Source organism: Notothenia rossii (assembly GCF_949606895.1).
Source record: "Notothenia rossii genome assembly, chromosome: 7".
In the NCBI taxonomy this organism is placed as follows: Eukaryota; Metazoa; Chordata; class Actinopteri; order Perciformes; family Nototheniidae; genus Notothenia; species Notothenia rossii.
This window is the reverse complement of record NC_136905.1, coordinates 15702723-15730349: the sequence shown is the minus strand read 5'-3', so window position 1 is coordinate 15730349 and position 27627 is coordinate 15702723. Positions and strand designations below refer to the sequence as shown.

Here is a 27627-nt window from a genome sequence, read left to right as displayed (position 1 = left end):
AAGTAAAACCTTTTATCTAAAGGAACATTCAGACCCGGTCAAATACATTTGTATGCCACCTTTGGCAGCAGATGCTGGTATCGATTTCTTAACAGGAAGACATTACTATGACAATAATCTCCAAAGGCTGCACTGACAGATGCACAGCTCTAATCTTTATTGTCATCGTGCTTTGTAAAATACAAATTGTTAAGCACTTTGTCAGCAGAGTATAAGATAAAAGAAGAATACAAATGATAGTGGTTGGAACATACACAGCATATAGATGGACACATGCGGTCCCTGTTGGAATCCAATGTTACCCGAATGAATCGAAGAAACTGCAAACATATTGAAGAAAGCTTTCAAGTCCAGAGAGCTAGATACTATAAGACAAGGTTACACTGAATAAATAAATCAAATAGATAAAATATCACTTTAACATCACAAAATCAAAAAACTGTTGGAACCTGTAAATGTTACTAGCTGTGTAAACTGTAGTCGCTGTAAATATGCTGTATGATGTCCTTTTTGTTTTTCTGTTATGTTTATATGTATTCACGTGGAACCTACTTGCAGCAGGTCACCCTTGAAAAAGAGATCAATGGGATTCACCTGCATAAATAAAAGGTTTGAAATGAAATGAAAAGGTGAGAGAAACCCTCCAGTGTGTTCCCAAAGCAGCCGGTCACACAGCGAGCTGTTGACGGGAGCAGGTAAATAGCTGCCTGAGCCAAGAAGTGCACCATGGGGCTGATGAATAAAAGAGGAGAGTAAACCAGTAATTGAATGTGAATCAGTATGTTTGGGAGCTTGTGAATACCATCATGCACAAATAAAGCCATTATCTGCATTATTCGCCATTCCAGTTGGTTCCCCAGGGGCCCTTTTTATCCTAATGGCACCGTCATTCAGTTAAGATCTTCTTTTCGGTCAGTGGGGCTGCTGCGGTTATCAGAAGAGGAACTTTAATGAAGCAATCTTCTTTCCCCCCGCCCGTGAAAGAGCCCCAAGACCAATTACTGTGCAGCTCAACGGCCGAGGTGACACCTCCTTCCTCTGTTCTTTTCTCTTTATTGTCTCAAATGACATGGTTTGTTTTTTAATCAAGCCTTTTATTGTTCATGTGTACAATGAGTACTGCAATTACTGACCGGATGCTTTATCCAGCAATTGGGGAAATGGTTGAGTAGGTGGTGGCATGTTTTTTAGATTTGAAGGGAATAGCACCATTTTGTTCTCACAGGAGGGCAACCTCGCATGCTGGGCTGAATCAATCTAAACAGCAGTCAGTATTGAAATAAGGAAGTATGGCCTTTCACTCAGGAAGTTTGTCCTCATTGAGGTTTAATGTCACACAAAGAAACCCTAAATAAAAGCTGGGGATTGGTTTCTTTTTTATCTTTTATAATTCAGCAAGATCCTTGAGGAACAACACGGTTTTTGGTGCGGTAAGCATTTTCTTCTCCGCATCTGAGCTGTTAGAGGCAGCCAGCGTCTGATGCTTTGCAAATGTTTGCCTGTGGCTGAAAATGAATAATGCAGAGCATATAACATTTCCACAACACACAGGCTTTGCATACAAAAAAAAAACAGCACAACATCATGAGTCATAAAAATATCACTTAGCCAACAAAGCATTGCAGGCCAGGCCAAAATACACAAGTAATATTAAAAGAGGCTGAAAAAGCTGGGTATAATGAGAGACTCATGACTCTTAAACCAAAGATGGGCAATTGGGTAGGAAATAAAAACATTTAAATAGCACATTGTCTAAGATATCTATCACAGACATTTGATGTGGAGAGCAGCATTTTCAAAATCCTTTTAGCAAGAAATGAAAAGAATAAAGTGGGTATGTGTGTCTTGTTGAAGGGTAATTATAAAAATGTGCTCGCTTGAATAAAACAGGCTAGATTTTGTGCTGACATGCAAATTGGTGCGCAGTCCAGTGATTCACAGGAACACGGCTTCAGGAAAGGGAACGGCCTAAAAGACTGTTTTGCCTTCAAGACTAAACTGCAGCCTGTTGCATATCATAAACTAAACGAGTCCAGAGTATGATGTTAATATGTTTAATTGTACAGTCCTGCACCAAAGTATATTCAGCCATGATTAGAAACTCTATTCATCCTGCTTCCACAAAAGTCCTCTGGCAGACATTTGGCTTTCGGCCGAGGGAATGGACTTATTACCAAAAGGTCAGTGATCAGAAGGAGCTGCCAGATCTGCTTTGCAGCCAATCCTCCGCTGGTCTTTTCCCCTGACACCATATTAGCCCTCAGGTCTGCAGGTAGACGAAGGGAACAGGACTTTTTAGCTGCAGGTTAAACAAATCAGCACAGGGAAAAGGGCATTTCCTTAGGATGTAATTCATCGCTTTATATTCATTTCATCATTTACAACAAGAGTGTTAACATTTCCTCTTCCAGACTGCATGTCATCAAGACACTTTGAAGCGTCCTGGCAGGAGCTATGATTTGTGACTTCAGGGGGAAATCTATCAGGTTTGGAGGTCTCTCAGGAGGATTGATATGATCTCATCCAAACTGTTTACTTGCGAGTTACTGTATTTCCTCTGTTGCCAAAAGAGTCTTCCGTTTGCTTTCGTGTCAGATTACCATTTAGTCTTTCTGAACGACTTGAACTGCTTCTCTGAAACTGGCAGTGTAATAGCAACACTACGCCGCATAATGTCCACTTGCTTCTTGCTCGGCTTCCCTGCAAACCCATTAATAACATTGTGGAAAAATGTTGGCCAGAAAACTACCTCACAAATGAGGACATTGAGAATTCAATGAAAGACATGAATCAAGGCAGGCAGTGTTTGCTGTCAAACAACTGCCGCGGTGGAAAACATTAAGGATACATTAAACTCTGGCGTCAGAGGGAGAGCGTATGTTACCGGCGTTCCATAGGAGCACATTTATTTCTTCTACACTCAACTTTGTGTGAGGAGAAAAAACGATGAGGGCAGACTGGTTTGCTCAGGTAGGAAATTGTTTTCAGCAGATGTGTCAAAAAGGTGCACAAGGGGGAATGGGGGCCGTAACAAATCAAAGATAATCCAGTCTTACTGTTCTTTTGAGGGCACTTATATTTATCTAAGAGATCATATATTTACACTGAATTACTACATAACACCTTAGTACTCCAAGCGGTGTACTGCTGCCTGTTACATTGCAAAAGAGGGTCCTTTTTCTCTTTAACCAACACATCTCTTACTCCTTGTTTCATCTAAGCAAAGAAAGAATATTCATAAGATCTTTTCTAAATAACTCTGGGTTTGGATGGCTGGTCAGACAAACAAAACCTTTGAAAGTGTCACTCAGAATTCTGAATAGAAATGTGACCCTATTTTGACATTTCGTCAACTAAGCAACTATTAGATAAAACCATAATGGAGATTTAGCTGCAGCCCTGTTTAAAGGTGATATATTGTAATGCTCTAGAATCATATTGACTATACATTTCAAGTATTACATTTTTTAATTACTTGCTTTGAAAACCCTCTTGGACCTTATATATCCTATCCTATATGTATTTTTCAACTGACCGATTACCCTCTGAACCTTCCTGTTGCTGTTTGATATGCTCCAACACAAACGCCTCAAAGAAGCCCCCCTTTTAATTTATTCTGCTTGTGAACAAAGCGATTCTGACGCGATGCCTTCATGAAGGTTTTTAGCTTTCGCAGTCAGTGGACAAGACCTTCACAGAAAGCTCAGGAACGTGCCAGCTTCAGACACAGATGGGCGCCTAGAAGTCATCAATATTTATAAAGCTGTGATTATGGAACAAGACATAGATTAGGGCTGATTTATCCAAGGAGAATTGTGTCTCATCTCCAGCAATGGCGTGTTTGTCTTCGCTTCAAATTGAAATCACATTTAAAAAAAGATCTTTCCCAAAGTAATTCATGCAGAAGACAGTGATCGGCTTGAACACCCAGGAGGTTTCCTGCAGCCCCCCCTCCCCCCTTGCCTCCGGTCTTCATGCCTCCGCCCCCTCATGAATATTGATAACCTTCCCTGCTGTGCTTAATGGTAACGCTGTGAAAAATGATGCTGGGTGTGTCACTGGCACATAATCCCCCAGGGCCATGGCACAAACTAATATGCAGCCATCACAGACATGAAGATGATCCCATCAGCCAGGAGACAATTAGAGGTCAGAACCTGCGATGAAGAGCGCCTCATTTCTTGCTGAGACTTGCTGATGATGGAGATGCATCATGTCAAGGCTTTAAGACAGCAAACGTAGGACGCAGTGACCAGCTGTGTGTGTGTGCGCGCTTCATTAAAAAAAAAAAAGGCTGTTCCCTGCAGTATGCATGATGTCATCAGGGAGTGACAGCTCTGTTTTGGGCGTCATGGGAGCCTTACATCACGCAAGGAAAATGTGGGGACTTTCAAGGCTTTTTGTTCCAAAGACGAGCCTTAAATTACAGCTGCACTAAAGAAGGAATGGCATTTGAGGTTAGCTGATGCAAGAGACAAACAATACAAACAAATTGACAGTTTGCTTAACCCCGCCCTTAACTAGTGATGGTCCAATTATAGCTTAAATAAAGAGGCCTGTCACGCTTAAGATTTCGCCACGTACTGAAACAATGCTCCGAATGTAAAGAGTCTGGATGGTGGTGTCTATGTTTAAAGCGGGCCAAAACCTAAATATGAGGGCTAAGTATCTCAACATTGCCCCTGAATGCATCTTGAACATGAGCATCTTTCGCTGCAGAGACGGTTAAGAACACTTGCTTTATGGCACCCAGCAGCATACAGACACACACACCTCTCTCTTTAGCCTCTTATAACACACGTTCCTGTCTGTGACAACACTTTGGTGTGATGAAAGAGATAAGGGGTGAAAACTAAACAGAGAAAGGTGTGTTTATTAGTCAAAATGTATGTGTAACCAAACCTGCCGAGTAAAAAGGACTCGGCATCTATTTGGGGATCTTTCATTTACGTTTACGGTATAGGCCTGAACTGTTAAACCATTCTCTGTGTGTTAAGTCCAAAGCGCTACAGGAGTTTTTCTGCGATTAGGTTTTGTAAATGACTTCCACCCTGTGTCTACCCTCTTTCAACCTTATCAACTTTCATTTCTTATATTTCCCAGAATGATTTATGGCAACTTGACAGAGGAGGGGGGTGAACTTGTTACTCAAAGCGCACCATGGGTTGTGGCTGCATTGCATTTAATGTATTTCAGCTGCCTGCCTCAGATGAGAAATTGGTATCCCTGCCACTTCTGCAATGGATTATTCGGCTGTGAATGCTGAACGTCACTGAACAATAGCAGCTTTGAATCCTGATGGCTTGAAACCAAAACCTGACATGTACCATTATGTTTTAGGCAGCTGAATATTGTTCTGCCATCACTCCATTGTTATGTAATAAAAGTATCTGTTTGGCCATCTGAGAGGAGGAGATAAACACATCAAACAGCAAAGTGGTCCAGAGCTGTGAGGTACAACACCACTGACTGATCATTTAACAACTTCAACATTTCTTTGTTTGGATTTCAGCTTGAAATGTTGGCATCCTTGGGTCAACATTACAAGGAAGGAATAGTTACAAGACACAACAGTCGCAGGAAGGTATAACAATTCTTGTGTTACAGCATGGGAATGCGAATGCAGGAGAAATATGAACTGAGAAGTAGAAAGGAGTATTTTTATGAGAGGAGCATATCGGACATCGGAGATGCAATGTGATCAGACGGGTGTTGTTTATTTTAGTTCAAGAATCACTTCCATTGTTCTTTGACAGACATAATACTGTAACCAGTACATCTTAAAGGCCCAGTGAAGTGTGCACCTGTGCATGATCTGTTATGCTAATACGTATAGTAATGACCAAAATTGTCCATTGGAACCCATATCAAAAAATGTTGGAATAGCAACAAATTTGACGAGTTTTGAATTTTCCGGGGAAATCTGCAGTCGACCTTCGCCTTCGTGGGCGTGGCTTGCGATCTACTGCGTGACGTCACGAGATGGACGCCGCTGCACTGTTTACATTCACCACCGTTCGTTTTTTCTCTTTTTCAAAGTCGAATTTCTCAACGTTTTTGAGCTAGTATTTTCCTGGAAAGTGTGTCGGAGTCGACTGGAAGTGATTTTCAATCGAGAAAACCTGACAATGGAGGCGACAGTGAAGAAAGAGGGATGAAAAACACAGGGGAAACGATGCATTGCCGCTGGCTGTAGTAATGTCAAGTCTGCCAAAGTGGCGATGTTTCTGTTCCCAAAAGATGAAGGTGAGCCTGGCTGGGGTCATTGTTTCGTAGATTCTTTGATTGATCATGATAAATAAAGGCCACTGGTCGATTCGAGAGAGAGAGAAAGAGAGACTGACAGAGTTACAGGGTTGTTGTTAGCATCTGGTGCTAGCTCGGAGCTAACGGAGATTAGCTGTTTCAACAATAAGGAGAGGGAGAGTGCTCTCCTGTGGGACTGAGAGAGATAACGTCAGCTCAGGGAGGTAAACTGTAGCCTAAGTTATCTCAGTGGGTTTGGTCATCTATGTAAACAAATATTTCCATCTATGTAATATTAGTTGTATAAAATAGGTTAAGAAATCATTCCAATGTTTTTTGATTATTGAAATATATGTTTCATATGAGTGTTGAGAGCTGTATCCATAAATCTCTTAATGTTGCCCTCAAAGTGCACCAGATTGATCACTTTCCTCATCTATCCTTTCCGAAAAGCTGTCCAAATCAATCATTTCTCTCACACTAGTATCACTTTCCAGAGTCTCCGCCATGTTTACAATCGCAACTGGGTACATCTTGTGACGTCACAGCCACTATCGTCTGCAACTTCCGTTAGGCTCAGACGGCAAAATTAATAATTCATTAATTCATTAATTATGAATTATTAAAAATTATTTTAGCCATGAACAGGCACAATGATATGTAAGGAATGAAACTGCCATTTCATTTTGGTGCAAAAACATGCACTTCACTGGGCCTTTAAGCTCAAACTCCACTATTTTCATAGATTGTTCTACGTCATTTAATCCAGTCTCAACACTCATTGGTTCCAGCTTCTCAAATTGTGAGGTTTCTCAGATTTTCTGAGATGTATGGGATCATAGTAAACAGCTTTGGGTTTTTGGCAGTTAGACAAAACAAGCATTTTTGGGACGTCACTTGAAAAAAATGTATGTTAGCTACGGCCCTAATGTCAGGCAGTCAACTTAAAAAAAAGTATATTTAGGATGAAGGAGGATGTAGAAAAATGCAAGAAACCATTTGGTTCATTTTTCAGGTATTAACAGTTTTGGTTTACACCTGTCAAGTAAAAAGACGATTGTGTGTCTTTATATGACAGCATGAAAACAAATTATGATTACAGTGGAAATCATGAGCATGTCATTTTTCGCTTTTAGCATGTCTGATCCACTTTTTATTCCAAATAAGATTACTACAATATTAGTGCAACCAGCAGGGCAGGAAAACACAGTTCATGCAGATCCTGCTTAATTGATATCAATATATGTGAAGGCACAAGCTGCCTGTACAATATACTTCAAGTGTTTGACAGTAAGAATAATTGCCATGTCAAATCCTCTTGGGCTTCAACGTGTTCGTTTGATGCATGACAACTGCCGAGTTGATGAGCGAGCTATCACAATGCTTTGAGTGAGATAAAGCTTGGAGACAAATAAGTAAATACTTGCTAGTGATTCCCAAGAAGTAACAAAGCATTAAAACCTAAGACAGTTTTCAGTCACACTGTATGGAAAGGGATTTCTTAAACATCATTAATATTAGCTGGCCACAGAAAGACGGGAAACATCAGCTAGTGTGTGGTTTATCAACACAGACAGGTTATTGTAACAACAGTTGGTGATATTAAAACACAGCTGAGGGTTAACACAGTAACCTTAGATAGATGCCAGAAGAAAAGAGGTGGGCGTTTTATTAGACTTATCAAACAGGCACCTCCTGCCACAGATGTTTCCTTAAATTAGATCCTCAACACTTCCAAGGCGTTACATTCTGGCTCTCAGCACACTGAAAGGCATGAAGCAGGGCTCTCCATTTTGCTGAGAGAAACGCGCACACGCGGCCCTGAAGGCGATACTGAAGAGATTGTACAGGATACGAAGGAGATTTTAACTAACGTGATGAGGACGGCTTATTCTCTCTGACCGGGACAAAGTGGCGAGGGAGCGAGAGAGGCTCCTCAGCCGAGAAACAGATGAGAGGACATACATCGCCTGGGTCCCCAGCGCAGCGTTTGTTGAATGTGCCAAAGTGAATCTCTTTAACACAACTCTCGGTCTGCCTCCTGAAGGGGACCAACAGTCTGTGACTTCATTTTGTCGCAGGGAGAGAAATGAAGAACCTTTCAGGCTAACCTGGCCGGGAGCGGGAAGCGTTTGGCATACAAATGACGACACTGGCTCCACCGCGCGCACTCATTCATGCGAGAATGTAAACGGTGCTGTGATCGTCTGCATGAGAAATCATATGTTGGGAGGCAGCTGACCCCCCCCCCCCCCACCCCCCTTCTGCCTGTCATTGTTAACAGAGGGATAATCTATTTGGTTGCATCAGAGAAAACACATTATTAGATTTCAGTATCATTTTGGAGTGTACAGAAAGGGAACACACACCCCCACACACTCAGAAAAGGATTATCTTGAAGAAGCTTAATTGTTTCCCAGGCAACTAGTACCCCACCAAGACGATGGCTGTGAAATTTCCGCTAGTGATTATTTTACTTTCAAATGACTTACTCGTGTCCTCCAGCTAAATCCTCCATGTGAGCCAACCTAGTTTTTTTTTGGGGGGGGGAGGTGTATGGGTGGGGGGTGGAAATAGATTAGAGTCCTCGAGGAAAACAACATCTCTTTTAGCCTCTAGTACAATAACAAAACTGGGCTGTGAGCGAGAATGAAAAGGTTAGCTCAATGTTTATCGTTAATGATGGTGGGGCTCTGATGAGACCCAGCAGGGGCGATTAATTCATGCAATAAACAAGGCCGTCTGGGGTGAAGTAATTCCAAATCGCCAGATGAGTCATACGAATCTATTTTCCTTAATCATTTGAAGAAGGTGCCTATGAACGAATGCAGCCAATCCACCGGAGAACATCCGCTTCTCCCACAAGTGTTCCTCAGTCTTACACTGACCGGCCTCCATTTTCTTTCCTAATTTGCAAGTCGAGTAATTACTGTGCCGTTGTAAACAGCATCACAATCAATACACGTGTCACTTCTTTAAGTTAATAAAAAAAAGGATTGAGCACTACATCCCAGAGGCACGCCCTTTGTCAAGTCAGGAGAGACTGATGCACATGTGGTGTGCCACTCGCTCGCAACCATATCTCTTCCTCAAAGGGCTGAGAGCAGCGGCACACAATAACCATTGTCTGCTGTAAATCCCCAGCAGAGCGAGGGGGGGAACCACACAAGAATCGAAACAGCTTTTAAAGTAACACTGATGCTCATTTTCAAACATTTCATTTGCAACCATAATACTGCGATCTAAAAAGGATGTGCTTTCAACAGAGGTTGCAGCGTGCATTATGCAGCAACAACAAAGCCAGGATAGGCTACAGTCTCTCCAATTCACCTGAGATTACCATCTCAAACAAAACACAAACAACAGCATTATGGGAATGGAGACAAAAGCGAGTGCATTGCAGCGTGGCCTTTCCTTTTCAAGAGACAGGAAGTCTTGAGAGAAGCACATTTCTGCCGTCTACATCCATTACAGCTTCAACATTTGTATGAACAGGCTTATGAGTCATTAGAGAAAATCTTTGAAAAGATAACATCGTCTTACCTGCAGTTTGGAGGTGGGTCTAGAGTTATTTCTGCAAGCTCTTTCTGAATCCTGGAAGAGAAAATATTATTGTTAAAATCTATATTTGGAGGGCAGATCTCCTGAGGAGAATATAAGCTGAAGGAATGGACAATTCTTTATAGAGCATGGAGTCAGTGCTTAAACTTCTGAAGAGGTAAATGTCACATTTAAAATCTCACTTTTTACTCATATGCTATACAGAGCACATCATTAATGCTGGTTGTAAACTACTAAATAGGCTGTCCATATGAAGACCATCAATTAGGAAAAGCAATCATTCCAGCATAAATAAGATTAAAAATATATTGAGTTTTTATTTGTTGTTGTCTGTCTCATTGAAGTCATAAGTATGTGGTGCATACACAAAATTAAAAGAAACATCAAACATGGGGATGAACACGACTGCTTTGAAATTTCAGATAACCGTGCAAAATTATTATTCAGACTGTGAAGAGCAGCCCAGTGCAAACGCTGCTAAGCTCACATTAATATAAACACCGTACTTCAAACAACAGAGAAGCCTCTCTATCATGAAGCCCCTTGTCGGGCTGAAGGCCCTCACAGAATATACTTTTAAGTGAAGCATAGATTTACAAAAGGGAGATGTTCTCAACATTGGTCGCTGTTATAAAAAGACTCAGTGGCCTCAGCCAACCCTTTGCTCAACTGGTTACATAATCATTTGCCTGTTGTTTTTTTGGGCATTAGTGCTAAGACTGGTGAAGGAAAGTGTTGGTGGTGGTGTTGGCAGTGTAGGAAATAGCAGAGTGCTGCAGAGCATGAAGCAAAACCTATTCAAACAGGCTGGAATGGGAATATCTCTTTCGAATGACAGCAATGACACTCCAGTGCCGAGCTATGCGAGTTACCTCCTTTCTGTGGGTTTAGTGTCACACTGAATAGCATGGATGTTTGAAATGACAATGCCTGTGGGACTATAGTCTTTTTATATAACTTTACACCCTCAGGGTACAAGGGGGAGAGGCCTTTAGTTTAACAAACAACCCCTGTGTGAATGCTGAACTCCAGAGCCAGTTTTTTCTTACCGCTTGGCACTAGTTGAAAGTTTAGCAGCGGTTTTGCTTGAGATCTTGGTCTCCTTCTTTTTGGGCTGTTCTTGCTGTCGCTCCTGTTCAGGTGGTACCGATTCCCTTTGATCAATATCTGAGCCTCCCCCGCTGGTGCTGGGGCTGTCGTCCGGTCTCTGTACTTCGCTGGACATCGTGGGCCCTGGAAAGTAATGTCAAACCACAACCTGTAAGAATGGCCGAGCAAATTTCCACTATAAAGGAGATACGGGCAAATTGTTTGTCAGTTTCTCAGCAAACAGTGCAGATTTGAGGGGAAGCTATAGTAGGATGGGTTTAATTTAATCAATGTACAGCTGGATGAGCCAAGCAGGGATAGTGTGAGCTTATGAAAATACATTTGTCAAAGCTTACAGGGCGGTGAATTACAGCTGTATGGATCCCTTGTAAAAAAGTATATTATAAGCCTTTCACCTAATGATCTATTGGGGATTATATATTACAGGCTAATTGTTTGGAAGGCTTTATGTGAGTGGTCTAGATTTATAAAACAAACCTTTGTGTCATGATTCACCCCATTTCCCTTTAAACTAATTGCGGAAATGGTTGTGGTTTTGGGTCAGTAATATGGCCAGTAGATGGAAAAAAAATTGCTCTTTATATGATTAAGTGAAGTCACCACATCTCATCGCTGACAGATCAGAAGACAAAAATGAAGAGACCATCCGTGAAGAGGAACATTTCCCGGATTACTTCATCACTCCTTTACAGGCGACAAAGAAGCGGCTAAAATAGATACGTATCGATAGTAGAAATGTAATATAACAACAGACAGATATAAGCGATGTGATATTAAGTTAATCAAAACGAGGTAATGAAGTAGAGGACAGCTCGCCTTCCCCGGGGGGCGTTCACGGTAATGATAGGGACATCAACGCTAACATGTACCCGGTTCAATAGCCGGGGTCGATACGGAGACATGATACTCCACACAAATATACAAGTTAAAATGTGTGTGTATTATCGCCAGACACTTAAATAGTTCGGTCAAACCGGTAAAGTCAACATTTCTGGGGTGGAAAAACACAATAGGGGTCGACCGGGGGTGTGAAACCGAGCCGTCCTACAAAGCGATCATAAACATTATTGGGAGCTGGCTGACATTACAAGGCCGGGGGGAGGAGGCGGAAAGTAGGGTGCGTTACATTAGCGCTGAGGGGGTATTTTTCTTTGAAACAGCTTAACAGGCCTCGGTGTTTTAAAGTCAATGAAAAGACGCATAGAAGAAGGCGTTTCTGCCAGACTCGTCCGAAACAGCCGACGGCGGGGCTGATGGAGGACGGTCCGCGGGAGGGCCAAATGTGCGGATCTTCGCCGTTTCTGGAGTGTCCACATTGTGCGTTGGAGAGCAGTGACCCTGCCTCCGCACAAAGGGAGGCTCGTCCCACACATCCACCACCTCCCCCCCCTCTTTTCCACCACCACCTCCTTCTTCTTCACTGAAAAAACGACACTTTTCACGGGACATTTACTTACTTTTAGCGTATCTAACGTTACGAGAGGCGGCTTAATGTGTGTGTCGATATTACCTGGCGGCTGGCCGTCGATGCTGCAATTCCGCGTGGTAATCCCAAGGTACCGAAAAAGTATATCCTCACACGGCCGTCTTCTCGCTCCCGTGTCCTAGCTATTTAACTGGAGGTAGCAGCAGCAGAAAAGCGATTACAGAAAAACTGAGGCAGCCCCGGACCGCCTCCATGCGCGCTCCCGGCTTCGCGCAATGCTCGTGCACGTGCACTGCATTGAGAGAAGTAGCCCTCGCGACACCATGGTGTTCCACTGATTCATTACTTACAAATACAGACAAATATGTTGGTAAGTACTGTTACATGTAAACTGATATTGAGTTTGTTATTTAAGATTTCTTTACTTCTCTGTTCACGGCTGTAGACAGAAACTATGGGACCCACGTGCAGAGGTGGGAAAAGTACTCACATCTTATACTTACGTAAAATAAGTAACAGGGTGAATGAATACTCTCTTGCAAGTAAAAGTCCTGCAATCAAAATGTGACTGAAGTAAAAGTAAAAAAAAGTATTGGCATCACAATATACTTAAAGTACCAAAAGTTGAATCACTCATTGTGCAGATAGGGCCTATTTCAGAATAATATCATATGTTTTGATTATAGTCATAGATGCATTTAGTGTAATCAAAGCTGGTAGGCCAATAGGTGCAGATAGTTTGAATTACTTTGTATACAGCAGGGTAATTTGTGATTTTTACTCCGGGTGTAACTGAAGTTTTATTTCAGTTTTGATTATATTTCACATCATTAATACAAATCGGCAAAGTTTAGTAGAGTAAAAGTACACGATTTACCGCTCAATTTGAGTAAAGTAGAAGTACAAAGTAGCAACAAAAATTAAACATTCAAGAAAAGTACAAGTCCCTCAAAATAAAGTACAGTACTTGAGTAGATCTACTTTATGCCCCGCTTGTGCCGGAAATGTTGCCCCCTTGAATTTCCTTCATCATGGACACGCTTACAAAGCACACAACATCCATCGAATGGCCTCCAATATGCAAACCCATTGTTTCCCACAGAATTTGATTCTATTTGTGGGGGCACCGCCCCCCCCCCCCCCCCCCCCCCCCCCCGGCAAGAAAAGCCAAAGGCCCCTTAACCTATTCGGGTGGTCCATGCATCCACCCCCCCCCCCCCTCAAATAAGATAATACATGCAAGTTCATGGCTACTGTAGACAACGATATTGTTGCTCTGTGTTGCGTTGTTCATGAGTGAAACACACCGGCGTTGAGGATCCGTGGGGTTTATTCTCCCAAAGATATCATTTACGATTTACAATTCAGGCATTTCGCAGACGCCTTATTCCAAAGCGACTTACAATAACCAATTACAGGGACATTCTCCTTGGAGTAACAGAGGGCTAAGTGCCTTACTCAAGGGCACACTAGTAGTGGTGTTCCAGGCAGGATTTGAACTCGCAACCTTCCAATCATCAGCCCACCTCACTATCAATTAGACTACCAAAAAAACAAAAAAATAATATATATATATTTTTTTATGAGATCCATTTGTGGCGGATGATATTTAATTGTGGCGGCCCGCCACAAATAAATCAATATATGGGAAACACTGAAACCCAAAGTCTAATTCTTGAAATGTGAGACAGCCAATCCCAATGAGGTATTGACAGCTTGGGTGAAATCTGCAGCCAATTACCGCTGTTAAACACTCACAGACTACGATTGCCCAGGGCTACTGCACTGTGAATGGGGCACATTTTTGAGTGCTCTGCTTAACTTTTTGAGCTTCTAATACACACTTTCCATTTAGTCTTAAGGGAATTACCCACAAAGCGGAGTGTTGTGTCATAAGAACCATAATCAGTGTAAGAGTTCCAATTTATAAACAGGAATTGGCAAAAATAAATTCTGATTCATATAACCACACATTCCTAACCTAATGATAGTTTGACGGTCACTTAAAACTGTCTATTTAGCTTATAAACAGGGAGCAAGCAATTAAATACTCCAGCTTAGAGTAAAGGACATCTGCCTCACACTGCTACATTCACTTCAAATCGGATGGATGGAGATGGGAAAGATTAATTGTGGATGTTCATTGGATGACTCAACATTGTTATAACATTTCAGAGTTAGGAGTGCACAAGGCTAACTGTGCATTGACAATTACATAGGTGAAATAAATGAAGTCTGTAGGGTTTTGGAAGTAGGCCGCAATTTCTACACAGAGCCCTTAATGTGCTTTCAGGCTGTACATGAGGTGCAAATTATAAGCTTTGAGGATGCATGCAAACAAACAAAAACATTATGCCATTCAAAGTGCCAATTTAGGTGAAGACGTGTCAGTTGGAGTAGACAATGTCTGAGCAGTAAGGCTTCACAGCTGTCGTTTGAATCTGACAATATGATCCAAAGTCCACAGTCCACTTTGTCACGTTCAATGGAATAATTCAGCAACGTTCAGTTTAGGTTTTGAAGAGAGACATATGCTGTTGGCGGCAGGTAATGTAGGCTCTAAAAAAAACAAAGGTGTTAGTCAGCTTTAATTTGAGACTTTTTTGTAACAACTTTTCATGGTATTGTGAAAATAGTTTTTTCGTGTTAATTCTTAGCTAGGCTGGCACAACACAGAATGGTTGAGATCTTTGTATTTTCAAACCTCCCTCAACTTGCAAAGGAGTTTATTTCCTTAAAAAGAGGAACTGAAAGTCTTCAATTAAACATTATGTACACATTTTAATTATATAGTTGGAAAACCAGTATTGGCTGACATTTACAGAGTTTTGTGATATTTTTACTGCACTCCACTAATCCACGCTATCCCAAAATGCCTGCAGCACTCAAATTAAATATTTTTCTAGAAGCTAGTAAGATTAACGTGCGCACGCCTAAAAATAGTTATTTTACTTTATTGGAAAACTCAATGCATGAATTAAGTACTTCCAGCAACTGTTCAACAATTCTCTTAGTTCAACAGCACAGAGCTGGCGCAGCACTTTCATGGATTATTTAATTTATTTTCACTCGCTTTAAAACTGTGCAAACTCCAAGCACCCACAAATCACTAAAACACTTGTTCCATCATAACATAAGTTCAGGCATATGACCCTGAATATTCAGGACACCATGTAAATGATGATCTTATCTGACTGTGAACGGGTTACAATGCAGATTTAAGCACTCACAAATAAAATGAAAAATCTAAACTTGTCTCCTGAAAATGTATAAAGACTTTCAACAGCAGAGATGTTTAGAAACACAATGCAGCGTAGCGTACACGAGTAAAATGATTGTAAGAAGTAATATTAGTTACTTTCATGTTATGCACATCTACCATCTTCATCTATTTATCTAATATAGCACCCTGAGCTTGAACTCTTATGGTGTTTACTTGTTGTGTGTTGTATTCATCTTTGATGCTGGCTCTTGAAATGACCAGGGAATCGTTCTTGTTTCATTGGATCTCATACAACACATGTTTCAACTTTTAAATTCCTGCTGGCCTGATTTACATATAACTGTTATTGTTTCACATGTGAGAAGTCCTCAGTGGAGGGTCTAAAAGCGTAGCCTTTTACTGTCCCTCAGAGGTTTAATACAAAACAGCTAAAACAAGATAAGTGCAACCATATGACTTCCTCCTCTGATTATATCTTCCTTATAAGGGCCTGATCTGTGCTGACACAGAGAAGTGTTCAGAACATGTATTATATTTTGTGCAAGTTCATGACAAATGACGGAAAATCAAAGTGAAATAAAAACAATCTAAATTGATAACAATTCTTAAGGAGACTACGAGATGATTACGATATGAATTGGCGCGTTAAAGAAACGGTTCACATTTTGAGATACTTCTACGTATTTCCATTTCCAATTCAAACTCCTACCTCACTCCAATTCAGAGGGTGTGCTTTTCAATATGTTTACTATTCACTCCACAAGTTCTTTTAAAGCTTAAGTTAGTTACTCTATATATTTGTAGTATTTAAATACATAATATTAGGGTTTATAGAATGCAATGCACAATTGTTCAATAATAGTCATTCAATATATACAATGATTAAACTAATATGATACGATAGTATACAACACTATAAATGGAGACATTATTTCTGAATAAGGACTACCTTCAGTACGTTAAGTAAATAATACTTTCATCAGTGTATTTGTTTATTCTTATCTTGTTCTTGTAAGGATTCAGAATACTTCCGCCATTACTGGTTAACAAGATATAAAGTTACCCGACTCAAATTGTCCCACTACAAACTTGCATTTTCATGCCAGTTGTAACTCTCTCTAAAAGCCCACACTGTAAATGTAAAACATGGATTGCTGAGAGCTAAAGCCTTTATTGTCTGGATTAATAACCCTGCAGTCAGAGGTAATGGCTTACTGGAAGCTCTGTTCTTTTCTTCTGCCTCCTCAAGAGTCAATCCTCTGAGATCTGTAGGAACGCCTGAGGGGAAGCTCAGTCGTAAACTACACGGCATAAATTGTTCAATAAATGGCTCCAAAACAGCACTCAATGTAAAACTTACCCGTCCTGTGTGAAATGTCAGTTCATTACAGTCCTGAATTTCTAAGGCAGTATTCCTCAAATAAGGAAACATGTATAAATAACCATAATCTTATATGGTTCACAGTCTCACCTCCTTGTGTGTTCGAGGATCAATAAAACACACACAGGCTCAGCGTGTGATAAAAGCGTGCCATTTTGTTTACATAGTTTTATTGGGCAGAAGATGTTTATTATAACTGAACACTTGCCACAAGGTCTGACAGAGGATCTTTTTTTTTTTACAAGGGTGAACTTAGAGGCTGTAAAGGGTATGTTTGTATTCATAATGACTAAACAAGGTATCATTTATGCATTTAACAGAAGGTTGAATATTACATTTGAGGTCAAATTCAACATGATATTAAGTGAATGAGAATTTGAATGAGCAAAATAGTTAGGTAAAATAGAGAAAAGTAGCCAAAAAACTGATTGCAGAAACGTCCATCCATGCACTACCCCATATTAATAAAAAAGCGCTTTTATATGTCAATAAAAGTCAAGCTGATTTTTAGACATGAAACATTTCCAGGTGCCAGCGGAGAAAATGAAAGTGGTTGAAAAGAGTTTGAAAAGTAATAAATGGTTTCTTGAAGAGTCTTGAGTGTCCTGTAGTTTGAAGGAGTTGGAGTAGATGCTCACCAGGTCCAAATCACTTCTTGACGCTCGGCTGTGTCATTACAGAGCTCTCAATCAAGCACAGTTACATTCAAACGAGTGTTGATTGTGGAGGTGGCAAGGTACCATGAAGGACACCATGTTGAGAGATTACATGTTTTTCTTTAGAAATGGTAAGAAAAAAAAAATCTGCATGTTATTATGCTCAACTGTGACCTCTCCCTGGATCACGAGTTTGACTCATTTAGTTTGACCCATGGCTCACAAGGGAAACCCCAAGGGAAACATTGGCTGTGCCCCCCCCGACCCCCAATGTGGTAATTTGGTTAAACACAAATACTACTAGGAATATAAAAACATGAATATTTCGGAATAGGTAAAAAGGCAGTAATGCAAAATCTGCTTTGAGACCTATTTGACTTGATACAACAATTTAGTGGAACATATTTCAAAACGAATTGGCAATTTATCAAAATTAAGTGGCAGACAAGGAATTTGGGGCCTTTGGGGTCTGGAGCCTGGGAGCAGTTATTCACTTCACTGATAATCCAGCGTAGCGATAGCATCTTTTATTCCTACGTTTTGCTAATTGAACATTACAAAGACATTTGTCAAAGGCTGAGAAATGCCTGAAAATGTTACATTATTTTCCCATGAATGTTTCTACAAATAGAATTAACATTTATATAAAATGATCTCCTGTAAGAAAACATCACATGTAATATTATGCACACTCTGTATTTATGTTTTCTTACCCTTTAATGATGCTGTGTTACACTGTTATTTTTAGGCCTGCAGCATTGCATTACATTTAATCTTTTAAATGTCTACTGCATCATTATACGCATATTTCCCTGTAATTCAGACTTACTGATTTGGTATTCTGGGGAAACATTGGGCTCCAGACTAGAATTAACAATTAAGTTTGAGAAATCATTTTCAGTACAACATGAGTTTGAAATAAATGCAAACAGAAGTTATGAAGTGCAATGCTTTCACTTTTAATTAGACAAGTTGAGGAGACTACAGCCATGCTACCAGCTCTGATAGGCTTTATTTTAATGCTCAAAAATATTACAGGTCTGAACCAAAGTATTGAATCGACAGAATATTTTTGACCTGGCTTTCCATGAAATATCAAGTTATTACAGTTCATGCTCTGGGGAACATATACGCCCGAACAAAATGCTAAGGCAATCCATCCACTTGTTTTTGTGGTTTTAATAAAAAAGCAAAAATATCAACCTCATGTTGGCACATCGGGAAACGTCAAGGGATCACCAAAGTTATTAGGGTGCATCGTCTAGGGAACAAGAAAGCCTCTAAACCCTTCTGTGAAAATCCATCCAGTAGATGTTACAGAGAAAGTCAATATGTTAGCAGTGCTAGAGAAAATGTTAGAGGAGCACCAACAATATATGGTTTATCCTGATGGGAATATGAAAGACTGCAAACAATTGAATTGCAATCCATCCAACAGTTGGCGTATTATTTATGTAATCATGTATTTCATAAATACCAAAGGGGTGGACTGAGTGACCAAAATGTAATTCAAACTAAATTGTGCAAGATGTAATCTGTGTTTATACCCATAGTCCAAATTGTCACCATAGCTTACTACAGGCTGCACCACTCTCTTAAATAACCCTGTGTCCTCTGCATGTCTTTGTAGTGCGGTGAAACAGTCTCTATCACTGTTGCATTGGATTGTTCAATCATTGCGTGAAGGGGATCAGCGTGCTTCAAACAAAGTGCTTGTTAGATCATCTAACAGTGTCTGGAAACCCCCCTTCCCTACACAGACAATGTGTAATATTATTCCAAAATCTACAATCCAATAACCATAGACACTTCAAGCAATGACTGGCCTGTTGTGTGAAAGCACGTCTCTATCAAACTCTCTTTTTCATTCGTGAAAATGACTTCTGTCACACTCTCAGTCAGTTAGCAGAGCATCGATAAATACAATCTTTTTGACATATAGGCATTCATGCGCTATCTTATTCTTAATCACATATTTATTCAAACCCAGAACTGAGATATATTCTCTCCATTATCACACAACTATTTACATACTTATCAGAATGAGTAATCTTCTGCAAAGTAGCAACATGTTATCTCTGATTGGTGCGTATTTCCTGTTACACTGCTGCTCTCTCTCTGTCTGTGTTGGCATTGTATTGACTGCTCTTTGTACATCTAGAGGTGTTTGAGGTGGAAGAGGGAATTTACAAATGTGGCTTTAAAATAAATCAATTGATAAATGATAAAAAGAAGAAACGGTTATGCTACCACTGCTGCCTTTGAATCTCACCCAAGCTGGCAGGTATAGCACCCAGTGTCAGTTCAGATCTGGCTCAGTGTGTAACACGCCACCCTCATTCTAATGAAGGTCTTTTGGATTACCCTCCACAGTCATTAGATCAGCATAATAAAAGGGACTCTGGCCAGTGTGAGAGGAGGGGGAGGTGGGGCGAGGGTCGGTACTCTGCGTGATAGACAGCGACCTTTAAGGCCTACACGTGAATGGGGGACGCTTCAGTGAATTCACTTCCTCAGTTTGTCCCTGGCAGGCCCCAAGGTCACGTCTGCTCGCTGCTGAGGAGGCTTTTGTGATGGAAATCCTTTGGATAAAGTTTAACCCCTAGAACAATCCAAAACCTGGTCCTCCATGTTCGCAAAGCCCCCTCCCCGGTCACCCCTGCTCCAATTCAGAAGCAATAGGGCTGTGAGTCCCGTGGCAGATCCTTGTTATGATCCTGTCTGCAGATTGGATGGATAAGCGTTAAGTATGCCAGAGAGGGGTGACATTGTATCCCTTAGATTTGACACAGATGTTGCAGGCAATGAGACAGAGGGGGTGGAAGGGAGAAGCAAAGATAATTAAATCCATCTGTAATAACGTGCATGAATCAATTGACTTTTGGGCTGAGATCAAGCCAAGAATAAGAAGAAACAAGCATGTAATTCAAGATAAGAGGAAATATTATTGGTGCCAGGATTACTCACTTAGGCGAACAACTTGAAAACAGGCTCAAATCAGGCTCTTACTGTTCCACGGTTGTACATACAAAGAAAGTTTGAAAAATCTTAGGACCACCCAGTCTTAAGTTCCCCTGGGAGGGGGAAAAATAAATACAGCAATTCCCCAATCTCCTCTGAGCTCAACTTGTTTTATACTGGCAGGCAGAGTAAAATCAGTGCAGACACTAAATATAGCTCTGTACACATTCAAAACCTACTCACTATTCATAAAGCAGTAAATATGTTCCATGTCAGCTGGCTGTAATGCGCTTCATGCCAAGAGCACAATTCATCTCTTCTGCTGTCCTGCTGATTCACCATGAGCTCATCTTTTGTCCTGCACGGCAGCATGCAATCAGATTTTCAGGCAGTGATCTGTAAACCTAACTGTTTATTGTTTAGTGGCACATACACAAACTGAGGATAGGATCTGCTTCAGGAGCATGCAGAAGTAAAACAGACTAAAGCCGAAGTCAGGTTGGGTGGTAAATGCTAATCTCAGCATGCTCAAATGATCACAATGATGATCCTTAAGCACAGAATCCATCAATTTTACACATCAGAGTCATTTTCCACTTGAAGAGTAAAACTGTATGTGTGAAAAAAAGAAGTGTAAGGCCTTTTGTGGCTCCAGAGGAAGCTTTGCCGTCTATAAATTGTGTTCAGTGTTGGATGGAGCTGAGGACTGCAACTGCATATTTTGTATCCTTATTATAAGAGAGTCCATAGTAGGATTGGTCCTCTGTTGAACATCAATGCCTGTACTTTATTTAAAATCCATTCAATAATTGTTATATATTTGTATTAGACTGAACTAGTGGCCCTCCAACCAATGCCTTCTTCCAAAAGCTAAAGTGTTGGTTGAATGACAGGCGCAATAGTGAGTCAGAGTAACAATAAGACATGCTAATTAGTTACACCTCCTAGCTTTCAGTTCAATATTGTGCAAAGCTATGAATGATGACACATTGTAACCCAAAAGCCAAATTGCATAATACTTAATCAGAGGCATCTGCTCCTGACTGTGTCTGTGTGCATGTGAGCAAGTGTGTGTTTTTGTTTATGTGAGTGAGTCTGCATCACTGCCTCGTAAAAAACAAATCTGTGTTGTTGCTGTGCTCAGGTTCTCGGACTCAGTTTGGAAAGTATTACTCTAACCTTCTTTCACTGTGTGTGCATGTGTGTGTGTGTGTGTGCGCATGTGTGTGGGCGCGCGCGTGTGTGTCACTTCCTGCCTTTGAACACAAGATGGGGCTGTGAGACCTGTGCTAATCCTTCCTGGGGGTCTTGTTTGTCCTGTCAGGGATGGCCGTACTCGAGTCTGGGAGTCTTTGATTAGGACGGGTCTGCCTCTCTGTGACGAGACAAACCTCAGCATGCCAAGGTCACTCACACTTATCATCTCTCTATTCAAAGTAGGACAGACTTCACAATGCATCATGGGACGGACAGGCAGTTTAAAGGATTCTCTCATAGACCCTAAACTGCCTAAAGCATGGAAAAATGAACTCTCGGCCCAGAATCGTTAGATGCTCAATGATCCTTTAAGGCTTTCAATTGTTTTACCAGGTGTAATCTCCCTCCTGAAATGTCAAAGAAAAGGCATTTGGTCTTGAGAGACATTTATAGCTTTTCTTTGATAGCGGTGAGTCCTTAAACTCGGTTACACATGGGTATGAAAGTGGATTTTGGCTGGGAGAGAAGACAGGTTACACTTCTCAGGTAATGGCCAAACGTAAAGTCTATTCTGACTTTCAAAAGCAACTCCACTTTTCATCCCCAGCTCTGACATTTCTGGTCCCAGAATGGACATAAGTGTGGATTAGTCACTTTAAAATCAAATCGTCAAACCTGGAGACTTGAGGCTTTTCTAACCTCATCTGAGGGTGCAGCAGTGCATTTTATGGCTGTCTTGTTCTATTTTCAGGGTTGATCATGTGAATCTCACTTTTCAAGTTGGATAGCTGGATACTTTCCAACTGGCTCTGAGTCACAGCTAAAGACTTTGCTGCAGTGCAAAAATGATAACAAAAAAAAGCTTCTTTATTGGAATTAAGGGCTTTGTGTTGCCATTATTGAAACTTAGACACATTCTTCTTTTTGCTGTAACTCTGCCAGCAAAGTAAATTATGCGTTTTTCTGGGTTTCTTCACCTTTATGCATCCAGGGAAAAGGTTTATGGAGTATAATATTTTTCATCAGCAACCAGATTTTTATTTCATTTGCGAAAATGCAGAACCATAGCTTGGAGTTCCCCAACACCGGTGGCCAGTATCTCTGCGGGAGCAGCTGTGTGTTGGATTGAAACCAGCAACTCTGTCCTCCATGTCCCCGTCCAGCAAAAACATCTGCTGTCTCACGTCACTAGAATTTAGTCTCATAATTGTCTAAAAGGACTTCAAACAAGTAGTTTAGTGCTCAGCACAAGTTCATCCAAAAAATACTTTTCATATGCATGCTCTTAAAATAGTTATGCACATTTCCTGTGCTGTCATCCCAGGTTGGCTTTTGGTATTCCCCCTACTCTAACTCATCTGATTCAACCATTACTGTCACTGTCAAGCTGCTCTTTACTGCTTTCAGCTGTCATTTCACTGCTTCCTTGACACACTCTGCTTCTCTGAAGCCTGTTCTCTCAACAGTCAGTCCCAAAATGTGACTCAACTCATAGTTATGTCCAGTCAGCTCCTTAGGAATCCTCCAGGTCACATTCATGCAGCTCTATCATCAGCAAGAGGGAAAGAAGTTTCCTCTTACTTTACCAAACATCTGCATTAGTGTTTTTAATGCCATTTCATATTCAGTGTAGAGAATTATTAAGTCTGTGAAGATTGATTGTAAACAAATGTAGCAGATTACGTATAAAGGATCATTGTGATATGATTCTGTGTATTTGATATCTATTATGGAATCACTTCTCTCACGTCATGTTGGCATTGTCAACACAACTTCTAGTAATACTGTACTACTACAAACCAACAAACCCCTGCTTTCCACTAAACATTTAATGTAACTCATCACAACACATTCTGAATATCTGTACTGAAGACAAATGGAGTTAATGTCCTTCCTTTTTTTCCCTTTGCAATTTAAATGTCTTTAAATAATAGTTTGTTTACATTAATCTTTGCTAGTTTGCTTTCCTTTGTCACCTCCTTTGTTTGTGCACTGCTACGCTGCTGTGCCCTTTACAGCCACTCACTCACTATCATAACGTTGACAAAACAACAGGAGTCTGAAACGCATCACTTGTGAGTTTGGTTCAATACCAGGGCTCGACATTAAAGAGCAACTTGCAGGTTAGAGACACCAGTGAATAAATGTGTAGGAAAATGATGAATACACCAGATTTTCCCCAAAATATACACTACAGTGACATCTGGCGTCGTTTTAGTAAGACATTTTCACTTCCGCATAAAAAAGCCTCAGCACGTGACCTCCCGCGTGTGACGTAACATGGGGGAAACAAGGGGGAGAGCGGCCGGTCTAACGTATGAATAAACATGCATCACAATGCTAGTTTTGACACAGAAGAGGTTGAAAATATATATTCGAATGCATATGATTATAAGTATGAGCCTGCTAGGCGTCCAAGAGACCAGAAGCAGCCAAGGATTAGAAAAAATAACGGACATCAGAGAGAAATGGAGCGTTGGTGTGTGGAGAACCAGTGGAGAACAGAGCAGCTGTCTTGGTGAGTGACGGGCGTTAGCATGTTAGCTAACGTCAGTCACATCACAACATTGTAAAGTTAGCAATCATATATCAGGCTATAACTAAAGTAGTATTGATAATATAGTAACGTTACTGGCAGGACTGTTGATACTGATCCATAACAGAAACGAATGCGCAAGTATCAGCCGTATCTCGCGTTACCTAATGCAACTCCACACTACGGTGATGACCGGAGGGGAGACGCGAGATACGGCTGATACTTGACGATCTGGCGGAGAAAGGTTGTGGAGCCTCCGTTGATATGCCGTTGTAAATGACTTGATGGAAAGCAGGTGTGTAGTCGGGGAGGGTGCACAGCTGATTGCAGCAGGTGAGTGGAGGTTGAGCCGGGAGCCAGGAGTGACAGCCACCACGCCCACACAAACAACACAGACAGGGGGAAACAAACAAACACAAAGGAGACGGCTGGAGCAGTACAGCCACCACAGCGTTACCTAATGCAACAGTCCACACTACGTCTTACGGTGCCGTGTACCGGAGGGGAGAGAGAGCAGCGAAGGGGGGGGAGAGAGATGTAATACGGTTTCTTGATAAAGCTGTGGAGACGGAGTATGTGCTGCAGGGAGGTGGATGCACAACGCACCCAGGAACGAACGCTAGCTCCGGTCCTTTTGCCGTGAGGGAAACTGTGGACTCGATGTCCTGACAGGCTGTGCAACCTGCACAAACACAAGCTCACCATGATTACAAATGGTGAAATGCAATGCAAAATTAACGAAAAAATACCAGCTCACTAAATCACAACCGCTCAAACCAACTACAAACTACTACCGCGGATTGGGCAGAGAACGAGTCCGAGAAAGTTAACTGCCCCATGTGACGTAATATGACGCGTTTGACGTATGACGTTAAAAAAAAGCAGTTTTTAGTAGCAGAGCTCAAAACGGCTCCTTTTCCTCTGAATTCCTGCCCTTATGTCTAAAACATATCAAATCCTGCATTAACATTTTTAATTGTAATTTTCAGACAAGGTTAAGCATAAATGTAGTCAAGAAAAAACCCTGCGAGTTGCTCTTTAAGGACTGCCCGATGGCCCGGGGCCATCTAGTATTTAGCTCGGGCAATGAAGCCTCACCTGCTGGTTGCCCGATCGGGCAATCTATTATGCCAGTATCATGCAGCTCGCGGATCCAGTAATGAGTGACCCGACAGTAAAACTAAACATATCTATAACTAGTTACAGTAGTTTGAGAGGTAATTAAAATAGCTACGTGTGATATTCTAACCTGAAGTGTGTGTTTTGTCCGCTCACCGCTGCATGTGATCATGCAGAGCTGCGTGTCGACTCGTCAGCAGCAGCTGATCTCTCTCTCCCGTTAGATTAGACTTCGCAGCATTATGCATTTGTTTACATGCCCACCGGATCCCCGAGGCATTAGGCTTGTTTGAGACAAGTGAGACCTGCGCAGACCTGCGCAATTTCGATCAACGTCTTGCTCGTGCGTTGCATGATGGTTAGTCATTTTGTCCGACTTGCTCTGGAGGCTCGCCTACATGAGACGTTGAAATCTCGCGGGACAAAGACGCCCGCAGCCTTGAGAGCGAGGCGCGGCGAAGCGGCGCAGGTCCTCTCCACGGGCTGCGGAAGCTAAATGCTTGATGGGAAACGACTCGCTGGTATCTCGAGCCGAGCGCTCATTGGTGGTTTTTACTACGTGCTGGTGATGAAACTCTCCAATTGGCTCGGCAAAAGTTTGTTGTTTTGTGTCAGTTTTACGCATGGTTTTACGTCGCCCCCTCCATTAAAAATGTTCATAATTGTTCCACAATATTTATCCTCATGAAATGAATATCTACAGGACTGTCTCAGAAAATTAGAATTTTGTGATAAAGTTTTTTATTTTCTGTAATGCAATTAAAAAAACAAAAATCTCATACATTCTGGATTCATTACAAATCAACTGAAATATTGCAAGCCTTTTATTATTTTAATATTGCTGATTATGGCATACAGCTTAAGAAAACTCAAAAATCCTATCTCAAAAAATTAGAATAGTTCCTCAGACCAAGTAAAAAAAAAAAAGATTTATAACAGCAAAACACAATCAAACATTTGAAAATGTCCATTAATGCACTCAGTACTTGGTTGGGAATCCTTTTGCACGGATTACTGCATCAATGCGGCGTGGCATGGAGGCAATCAGCCTGTGGCATTGCTGAGGTGTTATGGATGCCCAGGATGCTTCAATAGCGGCCTTTAGCTCATTAGCATTGTTGGGTCTGGTGTCTTTCAGCTTCTTCTTCACAATACCCCACATATTCTCTATGGGGTTCAGGTCAGGGGGATTTGCAGGCCAATCGAGGACAGTAATGCCATGGTCAGTACACCAGTTACTGGTAGTTTTGGCACTGTGGGCAGGTGCCAGATCATGCTGGAAAATGAATTCCTCATCTCCATAGAGCTTTTCAGCAGACGGAAGCATGTAGTGCTCTAAAATCTCTTGGTACATAGCTGCATTTACTCTGGGCTTGATGAAACACAGTGGACCAACACCAGCAGCTGACATGGCTCCCCAAACCATCGCTGACTGTGGGAACTTCACACTGGATTTCAAGCAACTTGGATTTTGCTCCTCTCCAGCCTTTCTCCAGACTCTGGCGCCTTGACTTCCAAATGAAATACAAAACTTGCTTTCGTCTGAAAAGAGGACTTTGGACCACTGTGCAACTGTCCAGTGCTTCTTTTCCTTAGCCCAAGTCAGACGCCTCTTCCGTTGTCTTGAGTTCAGAAGTGGCTTGACCATGGGAATACGGCTATTGTAGCCCATTTCCCGGACACGTCTGTGAACAGTGACTTTTGATACCTGGACTCCAGCTTCAGTCCACTGTCTTTGAAGCTCCCCCAAATTCTGGAAGCGACTCTTCTTCACAATGCTGTTAAGGCTGCGGTCATCTCTCTTGGTTGTGCAGCGTTTCCTGCCACATTTCCCCCTTCCAACAGACTTTTTGTGGATGTGCTTTGAAACTGCACTCTGTGAACAGCTTGCTCTTTGAGAAATTTCTTTTTGTGTCTTACCCTCCTGATGGAGGGTGTCAATGACGGTCCTCTGGACAGCAGTCAGATCAGCAGTCTTCCCCATACTTGTGATTTAGTTTACTGAACCAAGCTGAGTGTTTTTCAAGGCTCAGGAAACCCTTGCAGGTGTTTCGAGTTAATTAGACGATTCAAGTGATTCGTTGAACACCCTACTAGTATACTTTTTCATGATATTCTAATATTTAGAGATAGGATATTTGAGTTTTCTTAAGCTGTATGCCATAATCAGCAATATTAAAATAATAAAAGGCTTGCAATATTTCAGTTGAT

At 41.4% G+C, this 27627-nt stretch overlaps 1 protein-coding gene across 3 annotated transcripts in view; it reads right to left on the bottom strand.

Annotated features, from left to right (window-relative positions):
* Nucleotides 1-27627, bottom strand: part of LOC307047175 (ubiquitin-conjugating enzyme E2 E2) — a 54016-nt gene that overhangs the window by 12252 nt on the left and 14137 nt on the right. For 2 of the 3 annotated variants that reach the window (XM_079693939.1, XM_079693940.1), the window contains 2 exons: nucleotides 10857-11040; nucleotides 9790-9840 (listed from right to left, as the gene is read on the bottom strand). In XM_079693939.1, the coding sequence (XP_079550065.1) occupies nucleotides 9790-9840; nucleotides 10857-11032 (227 nt within the window). In that variant the 5' untranslated portion in view covers nucleotides 11033-11040. Of the gene's footprint in view, nucleotides 1-9789; nucleotides 9841-10856; nucleotides 11041-12427; nucleotides 12594-27627 lie in introns of those variants that run through there. The other variant, XM_079693938.1, reaches the window with a different exon arrangement.